The 22,568-nt window shown below is 44.1% G+C and overlaps 1 protein-coding gene and 1 long non-coding RNA gene across 11 annotated transcripts in view; both read left to right on the top strand.

Annotated features, from left to right (window-relative positions):
* Window positions 1-1,791, top strand: part of LOC310852948 — a 75,673-nt gene extending 73,882 nt beyond the window's left edge. Inside the window, exon 2 of the long non-coding RNA XR_014568473.1 lies at window positions 878-1,791. This is a non-coding gene — a long non-coding RNA (uncharacterized lncRNA). The remainder of the gene's footprint in view (window positions 1-877) is intronic.
* An 8,120-nt stretch (window positions 1,792-9,911) lies between these two features.
* Window positions 9,912-22,568, top strand: part of CAMK2D (calcium/calmodulin dependent protein kinase II delta) — a 143,261-nt gene continuing 130,604 nt past the window's right edge. For 3 of the 10 annotated variants that reach the window (XM_083756639.1, XM_083756642.1, XM_083756636.1), the window contains exons 1-2: window positions 10,006-11,243; window positions 12,837-12,931. In XM_083756639.1, coding sequence (XP_083612765.1) covers window positions 11,179-11,243; window positions 12,837-12,931 — 160 coding nt within the window. In that variant the 5' untranslated portion in view covers window positions 10,006-11,178. Of the gene's footprint in view, window positions 11,244-12,836; window positions 12,932-22,568 lie in introns of all 10 variants that reach the window. The other 7 variants (XM_083756635.1, XM_083756641.1, XM_083756645.1 and 4 more) reach the window with 6 other exon arrangements.

The raw sequence follows: 22,568 nt of genomic DNA on the forward strand, positions 1-22,568 counted from the left end.
CCCCCTCTCTCTTTTCCCCCTCCTCTTTCTTTCTTTTCCTTCTCCTGCGATGAGGCTACATTTTAATATTTTAATGTTCCATTATTTTAATGTTGTATTTTATTTTTGTTTTTAAGTTGTAATCATTCATCTTGTTTTTATTATTGCTTGTAAGCCGCTCTGAGCCCGGCCTTGGCTGGGGAGGGCGGGGTATAAATAAAAAATTATTATTATTATTATTATTATTATTATTATTATTATTATTATTATCTGTCTTGCTGTGAAATACACGAGTTCTTGAAATTTCGTATCTCTCTTCAAGAGAAATGCATAGCTTCTTACATTGTTCATTTCAGAAAAAGCATGAAAACAGCAACACACAACTCTCCCTTGTTCCTGTGTCAACACTTTTTCTTTTTAAACACCCACCTATACGTCCCCACATGAAAAATATTTATTTTCCTCAAAAGGGTTTGTGGCTTCATTCACCTCTCTCATTGCTGTGACTCTTTGACACCCACTTCCTTAAAACCCTACATCCCCAGATCCAGCACAAAGTCCTTATGCTCACGTTCCCCATGGCCTAGCCCCACTGCCATCTCTTTATTGTATCCAAATACATCCCTGTCTGTGCCACTTTTCCAGCTCCATCACCCTCAGCCATCCATAGGTTTCCTGCTCCTTCAAGCAAACAAACTGTACCCTTGCTACCCATTTTGCTTGGAACTGCCTCTTCCTAAATACCTGCACGATGCCTCCCCTCTCATGATGTGGAGGTCCTGTTTTTGCTAATAAAGAGTTAACTCCAACTTGCACTGCTGGCTCACACCTGACAGACAATGACTGCCTTTATGTTATGTTGTTTTTTATTTTTGCATTTGTATCTCACTTTTGATAGTCTGCACAGGAAAACCAAGCCTGCAAATGGACATGGAGGAGTTGATTGGCACTGCCAGGGAATCCCTTTGAATTAGTCCCCTGTTGTCCTAATGATGTCAAGTGATTGAAAGATGATTCATACATGATTCACAGAGGATTGACCGGTTCTCCACCTGGCCACCTGGGCTGAAAAATGCTTGCATTTGAGGTATGAATAGGTGAGGCGCATGCATCAAAAGTTTCAAAAGTAGAGTTAGTCATTTGTAGAGAGATTGTCGTTTGTTCTTCTAGATTTTAAAGCAAGTTATTTATAGACCTTAGCAATTTATAGATTATAACAATCATGGTACTGTCTATAAATGACTCACTCTAATTTGGAAATGATTACTTATTGTAATAGGTAATGTACTTAATGTAACAAGTATTGTAATTATGATTGCTGGAAAGTCACATTTTCACCATCTATTACAAAGAGGAGAGGCACACATGCACTGTCTTGCTTTCCTGTCTGACAATACTCCCTCTCCTCCATCTTTATCCTGCAGGCCAGGCTGCAGTCCTGCAGTCCCATTGAATTCAGTGGGCCTTATTTATAAAGAGACATGGAGGATTGTGCTGTTACAGAGCAATCCTAACGATGGACCAGATATGGGTGACCTACCAGCACCCCACCGTGTAGTACCCTGTTTTGTGGCTTACTGCCAGCTTGGGTCCTGTGGACAGCAGTTTGCATTCCAACTAAGCACAATCCTACCCCCCCCCCCCCAACATGAGGGTACGATTGTGCTCATAATCTCCCATCTGTTTTCCCTTCTTTATATTTGCTTTCCTCACCGAATTCTCAGATGTGTTGTATTTGCTTCTATTATTATGAAACTCAAAATAACAAAAGTATTGTATCACTTCATAAAAAGAAAACAACATTTTAAGAAAGTGTGTGAATCGTGCATATTTGAATTGTGCATCAGAAAGAAAAGATCTTCACTCCTTTTACATACAGTGGTACCTTGGTTTAAGAACAGCCCTGTTTACGAACGATTTGGTTTATGAACTCCGCAAAACCGGAAGTAGTGTCCTGGTTTGTGAACTTTACCTCAGTCTAAGAATGGAATCTGAATGGTGGAAGGGCACTGGCGGTGGGAGGCTTCATTAGGGAAAGCGCGCCTCAGTTTAAGAAGCGTTTCGGTTTAAGAACAGACTTCCAGAATGGATTAAGTTCATAAACTGAGGTACCACTGTATAGTTATTATTTTAATGGGAATGTTTGGGGAATTGGTGAATGTGTTTCATCCTAAGGTTGAGCCTACCTGCCTTTGTGCTAAGTGCTATATTCTGCTGCTGCCCTCAACATATCGTCACCAGGGCAGGCCCAAGGCATTTTGCTGCCTGAGGCAAAGGACAAGATGGCACTCCTCATCTCTCTCTTGCATTCCATGTAAAGGAGCCTAATAGACTAGCAGTTGAATCTTACTTCAACGCTGACTACGGGACAGCATTGTCCAATGCACCTGAGGGAAGCAGTCTAGTTTAGGGAGTGTATGAGAGGCCCATGGCCCACACAACTCTGATACAACGGAGAGGAATGGCCTGGGGGCTCCCGAGGAACAGAGGGAAGGAGGGGAAGTTGCTCAGGTATCTGCCACCTGAGGCAGTTGCCTCACTCCTGCTTAATGGTAGGGCCGTCTGAGGGCTAGTGCTGAATCTTAGTGAAGTACTTTTAAAAATAGGTGTTTGTTGCAGTGTATCTCAGTTTTGATATGTTCACAAGGCAGCAAGAATATTTGCCTTGAAGATATTAACTCGCAGACTTAGTGGGCAAATGTAGTAAGAACATTTGGAAATGAGAAATTTGAAGTGCCACATTGATGCTTTGAAGCAAAGTAAACACACCTATTTTTTAATTTTAAAAATAACAATAACCTCCTGAGAAGCTAGGAAGGGCAAAGAGAGATGCTTTAGCACGCACAAAAAATCTGGCTTGCAGCCAGCGAATGGTTACATTGCTCAGTGTCTCATAAATCTTCATGAAGTTTATGAATTCCCTTCTGAGGCTGAATAACCAATATGCTGCTTTTTATTGCCATTACTGCTTGCACTTTTTATGCAGTGAAGATTTAGACTCAGAAGCTTCAGGCCAGTATCTGCTATTACTGCTACAGAATGGGCTGGTAATCAGGTAGCTGTGCAGATGAACGGCCTCCATTTAGAAGTAAATAAATGTGCCATTTGCAAGTGCAACGCTAAAAAGTACACTGTGTAGCACTGATAAAATCCTAACTGCACGCAATACACTTATTCTGAATATTGTGATTCGTACCCAGAAATGGATGTTATAAACCAGGGGGAGCCATTTGGATTTTGATGTACTGCCATTTTACATCATGCCTGCCTACTGTATTGGTCACAACTGCTGGGGCTAATGGAGCCCCACTGCAGCTGGAGGGCATCCCACTGCCTCCCCGTTTCAGACAATCATTTCCGTGTACAATCCCCACAGGGTGTGCGCTAAAGTCCATTCTGGAGGTTATCTTCAGCAAAGGCTAAATGTTTTGCCACATTTGCGGAGCCCATCTCCTGCAAAGCCTACTGTACACCAGGATGGCAACCCTGCTTTTAAACATGCAAAGAATCGCCAATGGCTTTGCCCCCACCCCATCTTTAAGTCAAAGTCAAAGAGAGCCAGTGTGGTGTAATGGTTAAGAGCGGTAGTCTCATAATCTGGGGAACCGGGTTCGCGTCTCCGCTCCTCTACATGCAGCTGCTGGGTGACCTTGGGCCAGTCACACTTTTTTGAAGTCTCTCAGCCCCACTCACCCCACAGAGTGTTTGTTGTGGGGGAGGAAGGGAAAGGAGAATGTTAGCCGCTTTGAGACTCCTGAAGGGGAGTGAAAGGCGGGATATCAAATCCAAACTCCTCCTCCTCCTCTTCTTCTTCTTCTTCTTCTTCTTCAAAGCAGAAGGGGCAGTGACAAGGGCTGTGAGAATCTGGGTCAACAATAAAGTTCATGAGCTGAAACCAGCACTTCAGTCAAGGTCAAATCCCCTGTCCCATCCTTAAGACCACCTGCTCTCTATCAAGCTACTCCTTTCTTTCCACTTCCTCAACGTCTGCCTCCTTGCCGCAACCTCCCCTCTGCACCGTCTCTCTGTTCCATCACTGATCCACAGTGGCAAAGCTTTTTTTCAAGGCTGGATCACAATCAGATCTAATGACTTTTAAAGACTGAAAGAGGCAGCCACGTTCACGCCACACCACACACTCCACCCAGGTCTTCTTATTTCTGGCATCTCCCAGCAACTGGAAGCAGCGATCCCATGGAGAAAAAGAGCCCAGGGATTGTGCTGCCTTTAATATATTTGCATTCTAAAGAAAGAACATTGCAGCAGCTAAGTGGAAAGAAGAGGTAGTGCTAGTTGTTTTGATGGAACATTCATTCTCTGCTTATCTCCTATTGACATCCTTAAGGGCTGTTACTTCTCAACGCAGGAGGTCCGAGGTTCAATTCCCAGCATCTCTTGGAGAGCTGCTGCCACTTACTACTGAGCAAGGTGAACTAATGTTTGTCTTGGTATGAGGCAGATTCCTATGTTCCTACCTAGTAGGGTTTTACTAGAGGAGTAGCCATGTCAATTACAGTGGTGCCTTGGTTCCCAAACACCCTGGTACTCAAACACCTTGGAACCCAAACACTGCTATCCCAGAAGTCAATGTTCCAGTTTGCGAACTTCTTTCAGAAGCCAAATGTGCTGTTTTGAGTGCCACACTTCCGTTTTGAGTGTTACGCTGAGGTTTGTCTGTTTTTGCTATTTATTTTGCGTTTTTGTGGCTTTTTCTTGTTTTTGTGACTGTGTGGAACTGCAGTACATTGTTTATTGCCTTCATTTTGTGGATCAATGGTCTCATTAGATATTAAAATTCATGTTAAATTGCTGTTTTAGGGTTTGTTTTTAAGAGTCTGGAACGGATTAATCCATTTTGCATTACTTTCTATGGGAAAGCATGCCTTGGTTTTGGAACGTTTTGGTTTTGGAACAGTCTTCCGGAATGGATTAAGTTTGAAAACTAAGGTACCACTGTAGTTGCAGCAAAAAACAAAAGAGTCTTCTTGTGATACCTTCGAAAAAGAACATTTATTGCAGCATAAGCATTGGAGTGCCATATTCACCAGCTCCATGAAATGCTTCTCTAAGTGGGTAGGACATATACTGTATACCCTATTCTAAATGAATGAATGAATGAATGCTGTGCAAGAGATACATGTCAGTATGTTTCCGAGCACAATTCAAAGTGTTGGTGCTGACCTTTAAAGCCCTAAACGGCCTCGGTCCAGTATACCTGAAGGAGCGTCTCCACCCCCATCATTCTGCCCGGACGCTGAGGTCCAGCGCCGAGGGCCTTCTGGCGGTTCCCTCATTGCGAGAAGCAAAGCTACGGGGAACCAGGCAGAGGGCCTTCTCGGTAGTGGCGCCCGCCCTGTGGAACGCCCTTCCAGCAGATGTCAAAGCGAGAAACAACTACCTGACATTCAGAAGACATCTTAAGGCAGCCCTGTTCAGGGAAGTTTTTAACGTGTGATATTTTACTGTATTTCTGGTTTTTATGGAAGCCACCCAAAGTGGCTGGGGAGGCCCAGCCAGATGGGCAGGGTATAAATAATAAATTATTATTATTATTATTATTATTATTATTATTATTATTATTATTATTGTATGTTACAGAAATATGCTGAGTACAAACTAGTGCATAATCCAATTGAATGAATCCAGGATCTAACTGAATCAAAATGAAATTTAAGCACACAGTTAAGTGTTTATTTTCTGTTGATTTCAATGGGACTTAATGCCGCTTCCCTTCCTTTTCAATTGCCTCTTTATTCATTGGCATATTGTCAGGGAACTGCCATCGGAGAGTCAGGTGGTGGAAGGGCTCAAAGAGGCGAGGAGAGCCTCGGATGCGGAGGAAGGAACCAGTAGGGGGAGAGGGAGAGTTCCTGCAGAAACTCAATCGGAGGAAGGGCTCCAAGATGTTTCCAGTGAGAATAGCGGGTTGGGCTCAGGACCTCCGCTGGGGACGCCCACTCCGCGGAGGAAACTGTCACGCAGAGAATCCAGAAGAAGAGTTTCCGTCAAGGAACTCTTATGTTGGAGTAAATTCCGGAAACGCCCACTGACGGATTCTGCCAGCGATTGAGGTAGCCATGCACCCATGGCTCCTCGGACTGGGAAAGTTTAGGAACTGGTGGTAAAGCTTGGAGGCTTTAAACGCTTACGCACGAGCAGCCCCCTTTTCCCATTACACATATATTTTGTTCACCTTTATTTATTCTTTCATTTAAGGCTTCTGTCCCTCTCTTCTCCAGCTTACACACACTTAAGACCACAATTGAAAATATATACAATAAACACAGCCGGAGAATAAAAAAATTACCAGCAGCATACACTGTTGTCCCATAAAACAGACATCAATGTAAAACTGAAATCTTAAAACAGGTGGAAACATGAGCAAGTCCAGCAACAATATAAAGAAACATGGCAAGTTTCTTTTTCCATTTATGCCAACATTATAATCATCACACACACACACACACACACACACACACACAGAGAGAGAGAGAGAGAGAGAGAGAGAGAGAGAAAGTCCATGATAAAAATATAATCTCTGCAGAAAGTCTGTCATCATAACAACAGATATTCATACTCTTAAGTTACAAGCATTTTGCGATTAATTTGTGCTTCCTTATGACCGGAACATTCCATTGTAGACATTATAGCACAAAAGAAGAAGAAGTAGTACTGTAGAGATTGTGTGCTGTGTCTAAAGGGAATGAGTGAGCTGGTGAGTCCATGCTGCCCTATAACTCACAATCTTCCTCCAGCCTCTATTATGGCTTAGCCACTGCCTGTGGATGCTAATGAATGGGCAGTCAGTGCTGTAGATCATGTTGACCATTTGGCTAGTCAGCTCACAACCACTTGCGGGGTGAGAGGAAGCTGTTAAATGAGGCTTCCCCACCAGAATGCGGAATCAAGGACAGCTAAATGGAACGGTTTTAAGGGAAGAGTGGGCTTCTACAGCTGCTAAGAAATTTCTGCAGTAGGGTCCTTTTGGATTTACAGAGGTCAGGGTGCTGCTGATGTTTTGGGAGCGGTGGTGTGAATCTAGAGTCGCCTGTCTTATTTCTGGCCCCGCTCAGCCTGTTAAATGTTTAAATACAGATGATTAAAGAACACAGTAAATCTCCAGTGTGAACAACTACAAAAGGAAAGTGAGTGAGTGGGATGGGGACCAATATATGTACCGTGTTTCACTTGTGATGGTGAAGCTGATGACATTGTTTTTCTCAGCTGGTACAATGGCTTGGAGTGGTTGCTCTGGGAACAAAGCAGTTTGCAGTCCAGTTTCTATGCTGGAAGCAAGCACTGGCAGTTTATCTGGGATTATCTGGGAAATTACTGAGGACAGGAAGCTAAGGGGCAGAAAGGCAAAGGCAAGGGGTTGAAACATGCTGCTTCCATTCAGGTTATACTATACTGTACAGGGTTATATACAGGTCTTTGGCAGGTTTCTTAATACAGGCCTGCAGCAGGGTTTCTTTTTGCCCCAGGGAAAAGAGGAGGGGTGGGGCAGAAGGTTAGTAGTTACAAAATAACCACTTAACTCCATTAAATTCAGTTGGGTCTGCTCTTTGTATAATGTAGTCATCCAGAGTTGTTGTTTTTAAATTGTGACTCACATTTTTTTCTTTATGTAAACCACCCAGATAACTTGGTTGGATGGGTGATATACAAATGCAGTAAAATGAAACAAATAATGGAATTATTTCCAAATATTTACAATCATTCACTATGCTATATGGAAATCATCTATTTTAATGTCTATCTCATTGCATGACTGGTTACAGTTAACAATAAAAACAAGGCCCATCAAAATAGGTCTTGCTGGGTTTTAATGATGGAAAGCACTGGTAAAGTGTTCCTTACACAGCATTTATGAATAGTGTTTTCTCTTCAGTACCAGTTTATGCCAATGATTAGCTATGCAAAGTAGGCAAGTGAAGTTGCAGAATAACATTACAGGCAACCAAGGCAGTATGCTTTTTATTTTAACAGGCTTTCCCTCCCCAATTAACTCACATTAAGAGAAAGACATGGGCATTTAACTGCTGCACAAATAACAGTCATCAACCTAATGGTATGCTATACTAATCCCTGCCTTGGATTATAAATAGTTTTATATATACTTTTGTAAGAGTATGAGAGTGTCTCACTTGAGCCAAAAAACATTAAGATGATGATAATGACTGCATAATATGATAACATTTCCTGTCATTATTAAAGGAATTTAAATGAAACAATTTCCGCATAAAAGAGAATCTACCCGTTCCCCATGTTTTGGAACATGAAATAATGTCCAGCACTAAAAAATGTTTCCTTTGCCTAAAACACAGTTGACTCTCAATTTACATTGTGGTTACATTCCAGGGATAGTGCATAAAGCCAAAATTGTGTGTAGTCAAAACACACTCTCCCTGTACTTCTGAATGCTCTCCCAAGGCCACACTCTCTCCCATTGCCTCCCCCAAGGTCACTGGGCCCCCTTCATGCACCTCCAAACACTCTCCCAAGGTAAGTGCAATGGCAGTTGGCAGGCAGCAAATTATATTTTGGGGTTGGGGAGGAGGGAGGGAGGAAGCATAAGTTCCAATATTAGCACAATCGTACCTTGGATCCTGAACGCCTTGGTACTCGGACATTTTGGCTCCCGAACACAAAAGTGAGTGTTCTGGTTTGCAAACGTTCTTTGGAACCTAAACATCCGCCAGGGCTTCCGCAGCTTCCAATAGCCAATCAAAAGCTGCGCTTTGGTTTCTGAACGTTTTGGAAGCCGAACAGACTTCCGGAATGGATTCCGTTTGACTTCCAAGGTATGACTGTAGTTGATGAAGTAAGATGGAGACCACGGTCAGCATTTATAACTGAGGGGGAAGGGAATGTATGACTTTCCTGCTTTGGCTGCATCCATTGTTTGCTTCAGCTATGCCAATTTGGACATGTGGGCCCCAGAGTTAGCCCCCTGGGTACTTTTGCCTTTAAGCAAACCACTTAAGCCCCATCTGCATGGCAGGATTGCTCAAAGCATTGCTTTGTCCAATGGAACTTGCTCCTCCTGACTTCACTCGGACTTTCCTGCATAATGCTAAATGCTCAATAAACAGGTCCTCTGGAGAAACCTTAGGTAAAGGTTTTCTGATCAATGCATCTCCATGGGAGGAATTGCTAGTCTTCTGCATTTCTGCTTCTCTAATAGGTTCTTTGAAACAGGAGTGCTGCTAGAAAAATTAGACTGTGGCAGGATTGTAGCTATGCAAAACAATACATACTTCATCCATACTCCTAGCAAACAAGCACGGGGCGGCAGTTTCACTAGTGCAACCCTCTAGGCCAGAGCTTGTCGAACTGCGTGTTGCAACACATTAGTGTGTCGGTCACAGTGTGTAGGTGTGTTAAGCAAAAGCTCCCTGTGTGTCTGGGAAAGGGTTAGCTTAACCTCCTGTTTGCTAGTAAAACTGAATTTCCATCTCACAAAATGATGCATGTCTTAAAAAGTGTGTCACGAGCATGAAGAGTTTGGAAAGCTCTGCTCTAGGCCTGTCTGCAGAAAAATAAATTGCACTGAGCTCACTGGGAGTAAACCCCCCCCCCCCAAGTCAGTGTGCACAGATTCACACCCTTGGCATGCTGGTCTACTCTCCCCTACATCTGAAGGAGACTCTCAACATTTATATATATTCTATTTTTATCTATAGGGCTAATGGTGTGCGTTTAAACAAAGGCAGAATTTTGCCCATCAGAACTGGGAATGTGGAGGGGGGGGGGAAGGATGTCATAGATGAGAGCCTGCTATCCTAGCTCATTCAGGATGAACAACATCCCAAAAGCCCCTCTTCTGTGTCTTCTCCCCGCTTTAAAAGAGCTTGCATTATCTCGCGACAGGTCGGACACTGCGTTGTATTCTCCCCCACTCTCTTTCCTCCCCCCCCCCTCCGCGTCTTTTCCCTGCTGGAGACTGGCTGGGTAGAACGCACGAGGTAGCGTGTCGATTGTGACGCCACTGGATGGAACGCTGTGAAGGGCGGATGGAATCACCCGGGAGGGTGGGGCGGCTTCCCTCCGCGGAGGCTTCGGCTTGGGAGAGCAGCGGGAGGGAGAAGAGCGGCCCCAAGAGTCTCTCCTCCGAAGGCGGGCTCGGCTAAAGGCCGGAGTTTCAAAAGGCATTAGAAATACATTTCACCAAAACCCTGCAATTAAGGACGGAGCGGAGTATTTCGTGTAGACGAGTGCGAGCACACGGAGTCGCAACGTCCTTTCCTTTGCATCCGCCGAGGGGGGAAACAAAACAAACAAGCAACCCAAGCAACCCTCGCCCATTCAGACGACCCTCTCGGGAGCATTCGCGTGCTCTCACGCCCCAGGGACAAAAGAGCCGGGGAGGAAGCGGGATTATCGCTTCGAGCAAGGACCTTTCCGCGGGTGTGTAGAAGCCGCGGAGGCTTAGACGAAGGGAGGGCGGCACAGCGAGCGGGAGAGGTCAGGCGAGTCTCGCCGTGCCCAGCCGGGCGAACGGGCCTGCCTAGCCGTCGCTAGAGGGAGGTGTGGCACAGCGCAGAGCGGCGGGGGGAGCCGCCGGAGGAAGAGAAGGGAGGAGAAAGAGGAGGAGAAGCGCCCGAGCCACCGCTTCCTCGCAACTCCCCGCCTGCTGCGCTCCTTTGCCCGAAGCGCAACCCTTCCTCGCCCACGGAGAAGGGCTGGTCTGCGCGAGGCGCAGAGGCGCCGCCCGGGCAAGAGAGGCGTCCGAGTCGCCCTCGCCTCCCGTTTTCCTGTTTCCCTCTCCAACAACCTCGCCTTCCGATCCCTAGTAGCTGCTGCTTAATAAGCCCGTCGAGGCTCCTCGCGCAACTCGCCGCGCCTCTGTCGTCGCCTTTGCGTCCTCTCCGTCGGATGGCACCTTTCCCCTAGACAGCTCGCCCGAGCATTTGCCAAGGAGGAAGGTCGCGGGGACTGAGGGGGGAGCAGAGCGCCTCCCTCCCTCCTGCCCTCCCTCTCCTTCCCCTCCTGCTCTATAACCCTCGCAAACAAACAAGTCAGCCGGAAAGTGGAAAGGAGCTGCCAAGAGGGAGCGTGGCCGAGAGGAAGAGGAGGAGGAGGAGGAGAAGCGCTTCTGCCCTCCCCCGCCGCGTCCTGCCCGCGCCCCCTGCCGAGCCTACCTTTCCTCCTCGCCTTCCTCGGTGGCGCCAGCAGGAGCGAGCCTTCCGGCGGACGATGGCTTCGACCACCACCTGCACCAGGTTCACCGACGAGTATCAGCTCTTCGAGGAGCTCGGCAAGTAAGTCGGGGGCGAGCAGAGGGACAGGCTGGCTGCGGAAGGGCTTGGGGGTGGCGAGAGGAGCAGGGCAGCGAAGGGGGGCACGCTGTTGACAGCTGAGAGGAGAACCACACTGGCGGCGGCTTGGCACGGGGGGGGGGGAAGGTGCGTTGATCCCTGCCTTAGGTCAGCCCTTGGCAAAAGGGTCAGCGCGTTGCTAAAAAGCTTGCCGCTGAATTTTACGCACACAAACACACACATCAGGTGGTGCGGCGGCTTGAACCGCAGCAGAGTTCAACTCCATGGCCTGATCCAGTGGAAGGGGAGGCAGAAGCAGAGATGCATATTGGAAGGCGACGCAGCTGTCTTCCTTTCTCTCGCCCTCCTTTTGCATGCAAGGTCCGTGTTGTGCCTCGGACGATGTGGTGCCACGTTTGTTGATGCAGAAAGTTCAGCCCTGTCAGTAGAGTGTAATATGTGGAATATAACACACAAACACAAATATACACAGTATACACATACACAATGCATTTCGACATGAAGGAAGGGCAACCCTGTCAAAGCAGACTGGGCTTCCCTGCGTGGGTCTCCTCCCCCGCCCGCTGCTTTGTTAATTAGGGATTTGTGTTCTTACATCCATCAATCTGGTTGGGAACAAAATAATGGCACAAAATCCCCCCCCCCCTTCTCTCCCGTGTTCCTTGCAGAGGGGCACATGGGGTGGGAGAGAGCCACAGATGACTCAATTTGCCCCTGGGCAGCGTGGGTGGCTCAGATTTCCACGTCCAGGAAAACAACAACATCACAATCTGAAATGGGGTGGCACATACACACACAGCCTGCACCCAGGTGTTAGGAAACGAAGCATGCTTGTTAGTCCCCCTATAACCAGGGACTGCTTAGAATTCAATCCACTTGGTCTGTGTTTTGCCTTCTGATTTGCATTTCTCTCCTTCTCTTCCATTTTTTAAAAAATGTGCGAATTCAATACAGTGTGATTTTGTTATATAAATTGACTTGAAAATGTTTGACCGGACGGCAGGAGTGGTATTAACATGGTGAACATGTCATGAAGAGCAGTCTAATTCCAGTGCTCTTCCTCTTCAAGGGAATTGCAAATGAATGCTCTGGCTCAGGACTGCATCTATTAAGATTTATTGCATCCTAGCCACTCCAGTGTGACATGAGTGTTTATGCTTAAATAAACACAAAGTGCCATGTTTACAGGATCACAGGAGGGACTGCTTAAAAAAAAAATCAGTACCTAAAATAAAATAAAATTCCACCACAGGAATATATTCAGGCTACACCTTTCAGTCAAAACTCTGTGAAAAATACACAATTCCTATGTGTCAATACTGCCACTTATAATGAGATGTACATTTATTCAGTCTGTTAATGATATGGTTTATGCTCACATCTTAAATACAATTTACTGTTACAGTCCATCAAATTAGGGCTGATTGCCATGTTGTGCTCATTCTCATGCCTTCATATATTGACACTGTTCAAATTGGTTAATGCTCTCTAAATTACTAGACCATTTATGAAGTAGCGCAGTCCCCCCCCCCCCCCAGTTTGAAACTGATGTTTCTCTGATTTATTGGCTTACAGGGGAGCTTTTTCAGTGGTGAGAAGATGTATGAAAATCACTACTGGACAAGAATATGCTGCCAAGATTATCAACACTAAAAAGCTATCAGCAAGGGGTGGGTATTCCCAATCTAATGTGAATTATTTTGTATTTATGCAGATCTAAGCGAATTGTGATATAAAACAATGTTGATTGCATGGAGTGAAAATGAGAGCCCCTCTTTCCCACTGTGTGTGTTTCTGTGTTTGGGAAGACCATATTTAACTTAGCATATTCCTATGATACTGCTTAGAGATTGCCTGTAGTGCTAATTAGACGAACAACTTGGAGTTGTAATTTCCAAATGAGCTCTGTTATTGCATTTTGAGGAAATAAGTTCTCCTTCCTATAGCTTTTACTGGAGAAAAGGAGGTCAGATTGTAATGGAATTGCAAACTCCTGTTTTATTTACACATGAACTTAATTCACTCTGGCATATTTAACATGAAAAAAACCCTTGAGAGGAAAATTCCCTGCTTCTTCTACACTCATGTTTTTGGTTGAAAATAGATCTAATTTTATCAGATGATCTGCGAGCCAAGTGGCCATGTTTAAATGAATTATCTTCACCTCCGTTGTGCATTGTTTCTCCACTTCACGACTTCCAGATTTGGCTGTTTATTTCGTGGTGGTTTTATATGAGCTCCATTGTTTTGGGTCCAGAGCTTTCTCCAAAATGCATCATTCATGTCTCCGATGGAAATTGGACATGGGTCAGCTTCCTATTCATTTCAGTGGTGCTGGTCTAGGAGAAGTCGGAACTATATGTGTGTGCTTGGCTCTTTCAACTAATGAAAGTAGGCCTTATGGTGGTGTATTCTTGGTAAATCCACACTGAAGTGCTTGTATGAGGATTTTGAGAATTATGGATTATTCCCTGTTAACATCTGTACTTTCCACGTTAATTTCTGGCCTCTTTATGAGCGTAGAAATGAACTGAAGTGTTTGTTCGGTGTGCAAATCTTCCATTTATGTCCTGATTTAAAAAAATAAATAAATAAGGGGAACTGTGGGGCAAGAATTTGCTTGCCTGGGTTTATTTATTTATTTTTTTGAGCTAATTTTATGTGTTTGTCATTACATGTACCTTGAATTCCTAAGGCAGCTCAAACAGTTCAAGAGAGTAGTGTTCATAGACTGCCATCTGTAACCTGCCTAGCAGTCTAAGCCAAGTCATGTTTACTCAGGGGTAGGGCCTATGAATTAAATGGGATCCTTTTGTATGTTTACCAGGAAGTAAGTTCTACTCTTGAATGGGATGCATCTCCAAGCAAGTATGTTTAGGATCATAGTCTTATTCTTATTTATACTAGAGTGAGTTTGGGGGATGCAGCAGTGGCGTAGCGTGGGTTGTCAGCACCCGGGGCAAGGCAAGTAATTTGTGCCCCCTAACCCGTGGATTTGCGCCCCCTAACCCTAACCCCCAGATGTTGCGCCTGGTGCGGCCGGCCCCCCCGCACCCCCCACGCTACGCCACTGGGATGCAGTATTACATTATTAGAGTTTTCTTTGTCATTTTTAGTTCACATATTTTGCAGTGGCATTTATGTGCTGTATAAAACGGAATAGAATTAGTGCACCTTTACTTCAGCAGCTCACACATGTTTGCCTTTAAAATATATTATTAATCCTCTCTGTGTGTAAACATTAATGCAAACATTTAAAAAATTGTAGTAGGTTTTGCAGGCTCAAACTGCGTAGCACTGTTGTGTATGGAATTTTGCTTGTCATATTTTTAGCAACCATTGTGTTGAAGGAACAATAAGGAATTCCCAGTAGATTTTGGAGAATGCTTAAACACCTAGCATAGACAACTGTTGTTGGGCTAGATGCAGGGAATAAAAAATTCCAATAGTTAAATACCTGAGCTATAATGAATTGCCTGATAAAGAGCTATGTGTAACATGAAAGCACAATTACACATCAAAGTTGGTTGAATGAAAGATGTGACCACCCACCTTCATTCTGTAATTCACGTTTTAAAATTGTAAGTCAGAACTGTTTGTTGATTACTGCATTTCGTGTAACACTTGAACTATTCCTCACCACCACCCTTAGTGGTGTTAAACTAGGAGTGTTACGTTCTTAGGAATTCCATTTTGTGGATATAGTGTGCAAATCCATAGCCTTTGTTTTTTGGATTTAAACCCAAGTGGTGTAATTGCAGGCATAAAGTTTGCCTTCTGCTTATGTAAATCTCTATCTCTCTCTGCTCTCTCTCTCTCTCTGTGTGTGTGTGTGTGTGTGTGTGTGCGTATGAAAGAGAAACAAAAGTCTTTGTGTGGTACAAATCTTGATACATTACCCAAATGTGTTAAAAGGCACAGAATATTTCGTCCTTAATGGGTGGCCTCCAGTTAAGTCACACTCTTAGTTGCATTGAAATGAATGTATTTAAGTCAGCCTTGACTAACCAAATTGCATTCCAGTGGGTCTACTCAGTGTAAGATTTAGTAGCATACTACCCAGGGTTTCTGAAGAATAGTTTATTGGCTTGAAAAAGAAAATAAGGCGGTCACGTGACAGAAACGTAGCATATTTTGATTGGGAAAGGGCTGTAGCTTAGCAGCATGTGCCTTGCATGCAGATAGCACTTTATTCAACCCCTAGTGTCTCCAAGTAGGAGTGAGAATGTCTCCTGTATGAAACCCTACCAGGCAGTGTAGACAATGTTGAAGTAAATGGAGCAATGGTCTGTCTTTGTCTAAAACAGTATCCTTTGTTCTTTATGATGATGATGATGATGATGATAATAATAATATTTTCCACATGGAATTCTATGTAAAGATGGGAAGATATCAAAGGCATGGAGATGGGTAGAGGAAAGGAAGAAAAGGGAATGGAGAAGCAGCTAGAATCATGATGAGAGGATGATAAATTCCTGGTTTTAGGTAATTGAGAGTATGATACATATATACTGTACAGGGCTTTTTTCAGCTGGAACTTGACGGAGCTCAGTTCCAGCACCTCTCAGGTGGGTGACATTGCCATTATAAGAGAACAATAAGAGGTGCCCATTGCTTCTGTCGACAGGTGTTCTTTTGTACAGGTACTGTAAGGAGCTGGGATTACAGAGAAAACCTCTCCCTTAGATGCAGGTGCATCTAATCTCAGCTCATTACATGCAGTGAAGATACCAGGTAGCCTGACATCTGGCTGGTTGATAGGGGATCAAATACTTATTTCACTCATCATAATGCACATCAATCTCTGACTTTTGTCTTCTGGGTTTCTGGGGAGTTTTCCTGTTGTTATTCTGCTTCTCACAGCTACAGTAAACCTACCATTAAAATTATGGACTGGTTATTTCTTCGTCAGAGGGCAAACAGGCAAATTTAGCAGGGGATCAAATACTTTTCCCCCTCACTTTAAGTTATAGCTTTCTTGAGGTGCTACATAATACCGTATTGAAGAACTATATAGTTATCTTAATCCTTAGCACGCCCCTTCAAACAAGGATGTGGCACAAATATATAATATTATAATAATAATTTATTATTTGTACCCTGCCCATCTGGCTGGGTCTCCCCAGCCACTCTTGGCGGCTTCCAACAAAGATTAAAATACATTAAAATGTCACACATTAAAAACTTCCTTGAACAGGGAATAATGATGTGTATGAAGGATTTTAAATGTTTTGTGACATAAAGCATCGTCTGTGAATGCCTGCTATGTAGACCCATCTCAGAATAGAAGCCGGCTTGGGTCCAGCCAGTATGGGGATGAGGGTTCTGTATCTACCACTCTGAAGCCCTTGAAAAAGGGGGCAGGAGCATAAATAAATAAGGAATCTAAATACAGTGGTACCTCAGGTTACATACGCTTCAGGTTACAGATTCCACTGACCCAGAAATAGTACCTCGGGTTAAGAACTTTGCTTCAGGATGAGAACAGAAATCGTGCTCTGGCGGCAGCTGGAGGCCCCATTAGCTAAAGTTAAGAACAGGTTAAGAACAGTTTCAGGTTAAGAACAGACCTTTGGAACGAATTAAGTACTTAACCCGAGGTACCACTGTAAATAAAGAACCCATGGCAAATTATGACCCTATTACCCAATTGTATCCATTTGTGTCTATAGTGATCTTGAATCACTTAAGAGCCAGTTCTACGAAACACAGTAACATCACAGCATTATTAGGGATGTGGTTTGCCGCAAGAAATGTGGGGATGGACTCTTATTTAAAAGCATTTTATTTGAAAGTGTAGGGAAGCTCTCGCTGTAGCCCTTGATTATCAAATGATGAACATACATTGCAGTCATCAAGTGGTGTACATCAGGTGGTAAACATTGTGCATTTTAGCAGTAGGCAGCAGCTGTACATGCAGGCTTGTGCTCTCAGGAATGTTTCAGCCCTAAAGACTGGCATTGCTTCTGTTACATCTCTCTCTTGCATATTTAAGTGCATCTCTCTTGACAACATTTCAAGATTGCCTATTTAATTCACACATTGTGGGCTTTCTCGCAGAGCACAGTGCAAGTCAAACAGTAGCTTGTTTGTCATGCCATGAATGTTTTCTGTGATTCTAAAAATGCCTTCTCTTTCATATGCAAGACAGTTTGAGGAGGAAAAGGGAATAGAACCTGTAATTTATTTTTCGGCATCCTGAGGGCATACTTTCTGTGACTCTGTATGGCTAGAGGCAACTTTGGAAATCAGATGGGTAAATCAGCATTCTGGATCTGTTTCTACATTGGCATTCTTGGCTTGTGAATTTCAGGTTGGTGAGTGATCTCAGCAACACCTGAACATGTACAGTTTTGTAATACGTTTTCTCTCAAGCACTTGGGTTCCTACGGTAATCACCTCAATGTGAATTGCTGCTCAGGTCTGTCTGTTGATCTATAGTTCTTTCGGTGCCTCATTTTTGAAGAATAATAAAATACTTTGATGTTCCAAGAATAGTAGTTTACAACTGTTTAATTCACAATTTAGTAGCAATATGTAGAAGAGACACTTTTATAAAATAAGCAAATATTTTGAATCAAATAAAAAGGTGTATGGGTGAGGTAAGAGAATATTTCTATGGGACATAATGATTAAACATGTAATGGAAGCTGAAGCAAAAAAATTAAAATAAACGGATGAGAGGAGAGAGAAAATGGAAGTTGCTTTACCTTTCCCACTTGTCCTGCCCAACCATGCTCAGTGCTGCTCCACCCCACCCCAGGCTTCACTTTCTTTATTACCATACTTCCGTAGCTCCCAATTAGCTAAATACTGCAGACCCTGTGCTTTTTCAGAAGCCAAGCGTTGGACCCCCTACTTTAGAATTTTTTTTGATATCTCTATTTTGGTTTTGGGAATGGTGCCACGGATCACCTGAGTGGCTCACATGGGCTGCCTGGGATCTATGGACCACCAGTTAGGAACCAATGCTCTATTTCTGTCCTTCTGCTTGGGAAAAGAAGCACATCCACTTTTTAATAATGCTCACTGGAGATGCCTTCTCCTACTCCATTGGAATGGATAAGGAAAGGGACTCGGAAGGAAGAGTGTTTCTCTCCCACCCCTACTTGTTTCTGTGATGGTGGGGCTCTGAGCAGGCTCATCAACTTGATTCCCTTCCCCTTTTTCCTTTCTCCTTCTGTGATGGAACTCCTATTTGGGGACTTCCCTGGCTTTTTTCTGGCCTACGTACGACCAGTCTGGATAGTTGGCCTTGGTGAAGATTTGACGTTTTCATCCCCCAAAAGTTTTATTTGAGTTTCTACTGAAATGAGGCTAGGTCTTAATGTTGTATTTTAATCTTGTTTTTAAGTTGTATTTTAATCAATTGTTTTTATATCTTGTGTTAGCCACCCTGAGCCCGGTCTTGGCTAGGGAGGGCAGGGTATAAATAAAATTTATTATTATTATTATTATTATTATTATTATTATTATTATTATTATTATTATTATCCAGCTTGTGGTCCAAAATTGATTGTGGCAGCTTGATCTGGGCATCAGTTTTCTCTAAAGTCCAATAAGGTCTTGCTTGCACAGTTGTTTGCAGAGCAAGAGGTAGCTAAGCCTGCTCAGATCCTGCCTGTCCCTGAAAGGATCAGTGTGGAATGTATTGAGCTCAGAGGAAGTTCACCACAGGATGTGGTTCTTTGGAGACTGCTGGCTGCACACCTGGTTTCTCCTTCAGGAGCCAGACTGAGCTTGCTTAGCCGGCTTCGGTCTCCAAAGCATGGTCATGAGAAGAGAAAAAGAGCCTTGCTGGCTCAAAACAAAGGTCCAGCTAATTTAGTTTCCTGCATCCCACATGCTTTCGGGAAGTATACAACAAGAGAACGAAGGGAACAGCACTTGCCTGCTGTTGCTCCCAAGCATCTGTATTCAGTGGCATATTGCTTCTCGTCATGAAAGTTCCAGATGGCTATCGTAGTTTGGATAACGTTTATTAGCTCTTATCCATTGAATTTATTTAATACCACCTTGTTCCTGCATGAGAAAAAAACAAAAACACGTTCCTTCAGCCCCAAGAACCTCCTGGTTGGCCAGAGCTAAGTCAGCACCAATGGCAATACGCATCTGAATCCCAGCTGCTGAGGAACTTAAATGAGAGGAGGCTATTACACTGTGAGAACAAGATGCTGGAGAGGATGACCCGTTTGGTTTCATCTAGTAGGGCTCTTGTGTTCTTATAGTTAATACCTGCATGTTGTCATTTTTATGGGGATATTTCATAATAAATATGTGTCTCCACCTCCATCATTCAGCCCGGACCACTGAGGTCCACCTCTGAGGATCTTCTGGCAGTTCCCTTACTGCAAGAAGTGAAGTTACAGGGAACCAGGAAGAGGGCTTTCTCAGCAGTAGCTGCTTCCCTGTGGAATGCCCTTCCATCAGCTGTCAAGGAGATAAAGAACTACACAGCTTTCAGAAGACATCTGAAGGCAGCTTTCTATCTGGAGGTTTTATATTTAACATTTTATTATATTTTATATGTGCTTGGAAGCCAGCTAGATTGGCTGGGGGAACCCAGCCAGATGGGCAGGATATATTATTATTATTATTATTATTATTATTATTATTATTATTATTAAGGTGGCTTACAAATTCAAGGGGTTGTGTCCTGCCACAGCTTCTCTTTTCATTCTTTATTATTAATATTCAATTTCTATACAAGCGTTCATCAAAAGTGTGGGATTTAATCCATTGGCACAGTCAAATGCAACATTCCTTATTTCCCTAGAGTGGGCAGAGGCAGGGAGACATCAAGTCAGTGTAATTTCCCCACAAAAATATATCCGGGTGGTTTCACAAGATACTTCCTGGCAGACCTGTTCTTCCTTGGCTGAAAACCAGGACCGCAGCTTGCAATAGTTCAAGAGGCCAAGGGTTGTTTTACTCCACGTAGACCCATTGGAATGAATATCCATTCATTTCAATGGGTCTCCTCTGAGTGTGGCTAATATTGGGTTGAACCCCAAGCTTCTTGTCACAGTTGCCAACTCAGTCTCCCATGTGGAGTTTAGACCAACCTCTCCTTCTTCCCTTGCGTCCCTGTGTGGGCTGCAAAGAAGGGACAGAGCTAGTCTTTCATCTGGAATTGTCTGGGAGCCACACCGAGGTATGTTGGATGCCTTGTGTAGTCACAGTTTGGCTAGTTTGGTATAGAATAGTTCCAGTGCTGGGGTGTTCTACCTCCCAACCGTTCTCGCGGAAGGAAAACAAGCTTCTCTTCCATCTGTGTAAACAGACGGCTCTGAGCTGGGCAGCTTTCTGTTCCAAAGATCCTACAGTTTAACTGTCAACAAGGAGGGAAGACGAGGGACAACAAATGCTGTTGTACACATACACTTAGCTTAATGATGGAACATAACTCTTTCTCCAGGCCAGCAGCCAGAGGAAATGCAGTTCGCTCCTACCAGGATACACTTGCAATGGATAACGCCATGCGGAAAAGGATACCCTGGGACTACCAACTGGTATCTTTCCAAGCAAATGGGGTGTGAGGGAGCAGTCACAAAGTTGTTAAGATTTGGAATTACAGGGTTCGGACTATGAACTGTATGTAAGTGTTTGAGGCAAGTGCCTTGGTCATTGGAATGGACGTCCGATGGGTCATAGCATTAAATTGAGAATATTACGAAGATATGCACCAATTGTGTGCCTGTGGGGCCTGCGTTCCTCAGGCTGAGGGGAGGACTCAGCAGGGCAGCTGCTGTGTTGGCAAGTGTTCATTGATTGTTGAAACCGGCTTCAGCTTTTTAGAATGGGTATGTAATTTACAGAACAAGACCCTGACTCATACAGAGAGCATGGTTGGATCAGACCAAAGGCCTATCTAGTCCAGCATCTGTCATCCCACAGGGGCTAACCAGATACCTTTGTGATGGCTATAAGCAAGCCATGATGAGGGCAGTAACCCTCTTCAGCTGTGGTTCCCCAGCGATCAGTATTATCTTCAGGTAGTGTATAGCCATCTTGACTTCTGGCCAGTCTTGAGTCTGATTTGAAGAATCCATTTACCAGGGGATTTCCAAGACAGAAAAAAAAACCTTGTGTGCCCCAAGGACAGGGCACATGCAATTTAAATATGACATTTAAGAAGACGTACCGCAAGTCTGGCAGCTGGGGGAGAAGGATACTGATAATTTGTGGGGGGCGGGAAGAGAACCAGACATTGCTTCATAACTGCCAGATAGTAGGTTATAAAATTAGAGCAATCCTGCCTCATAGTCCAGTGTTACTATTATTGTCCAAGATCGCAGGTGGGGGAGTCTTACAACAAACCTGCTATGTATTTCACAAGTTACTGCACTCAATCACTTCCCTGCTCATCCACAGCACAGAAACGCACCCCCCCAGCCTTTCCCAGTCCTCTTATTCAATCAGTCCACTTCCTTCTTGCAGGGAACTCCTACTTGTCTCTTATCTGCATTTGGCTTCATATGCAGCCAAAGAGGACTGGTTGGAAATGGAAGCGTCTTGAGTGGCAGTAGCCTGTTCTCAGATGGAAGCTTCCACTTGCTGGGCAAATGCAGGTGCCACCATCTCTACCACCCTGAACCCTTGATCATGTGCTCACTGTGTGTGAACCTGGAACAGCAGCCAATCAAAGGGCAAGGTTTTACCGCACATGGCAAGAAAGGAAGTGCCATGTGGTTGCTTGCCTCAGCGCTACAATTTCCAAGTGGCATGGCAAGAATCCACTTGCATCTAGGAAATAAACCACACAAGCTCAGTCATGAGCCAGTTTTGAACTTGGGGGGGGGAGGGTAGAAAAACTGCATACTCTTGACGCTGCTTGAATTGTATTTGCCTGCCTGTTTTCAATTCACGCTGGTGAGAGTTTGTTCATTTTTAGAGCAATGGGCTCCACTAAATATGGTCTTCCTTGGGTGGTGTGTTGAAGGTGGCAGACAGAGTGCTAAATTTATAGTTGCAAAAGTTGGAGAGGAGTAATTCCTTTCTAATACATTAAATTAAATTGGAATTGTGTTCCTGGCAGCTGGTGGATAAATTGTCTGCTGAAAATACGTAATTTCTGTAAAGCCAATTCCATTTACTCTGCTATCCTACTCTGGCTGAGGAGTGTGAGCTATTAAAGACTTGCCCCTAAAGTACTTTCCTCTAATTTTCCGGAGCCGGAGTGCTGCCATTGGAAATAATATTTCTCAGAGAAACTGTTCTAGGCTTCTTTGCTTGATGCATATTCTTAACTGCCTAACGGCAATCAGTGCTCAGCTTCCTTCCTAATTTCCAATTAAAGCAAGACAA

This window comes from Podarcis gaigeae (genome assembly GCF_964106915.1).
Source record: "Podarcis gaigeae genome assembly, chromosome: 9".
In the NCBI taxonomy this organism is placed as follows: domain Eukaryota; kingdom Metazoa; phylum Chordata; class Lepidosauria; order Squamata; family Lacertidae; genus Podarcis; species Podarcis gaigeae.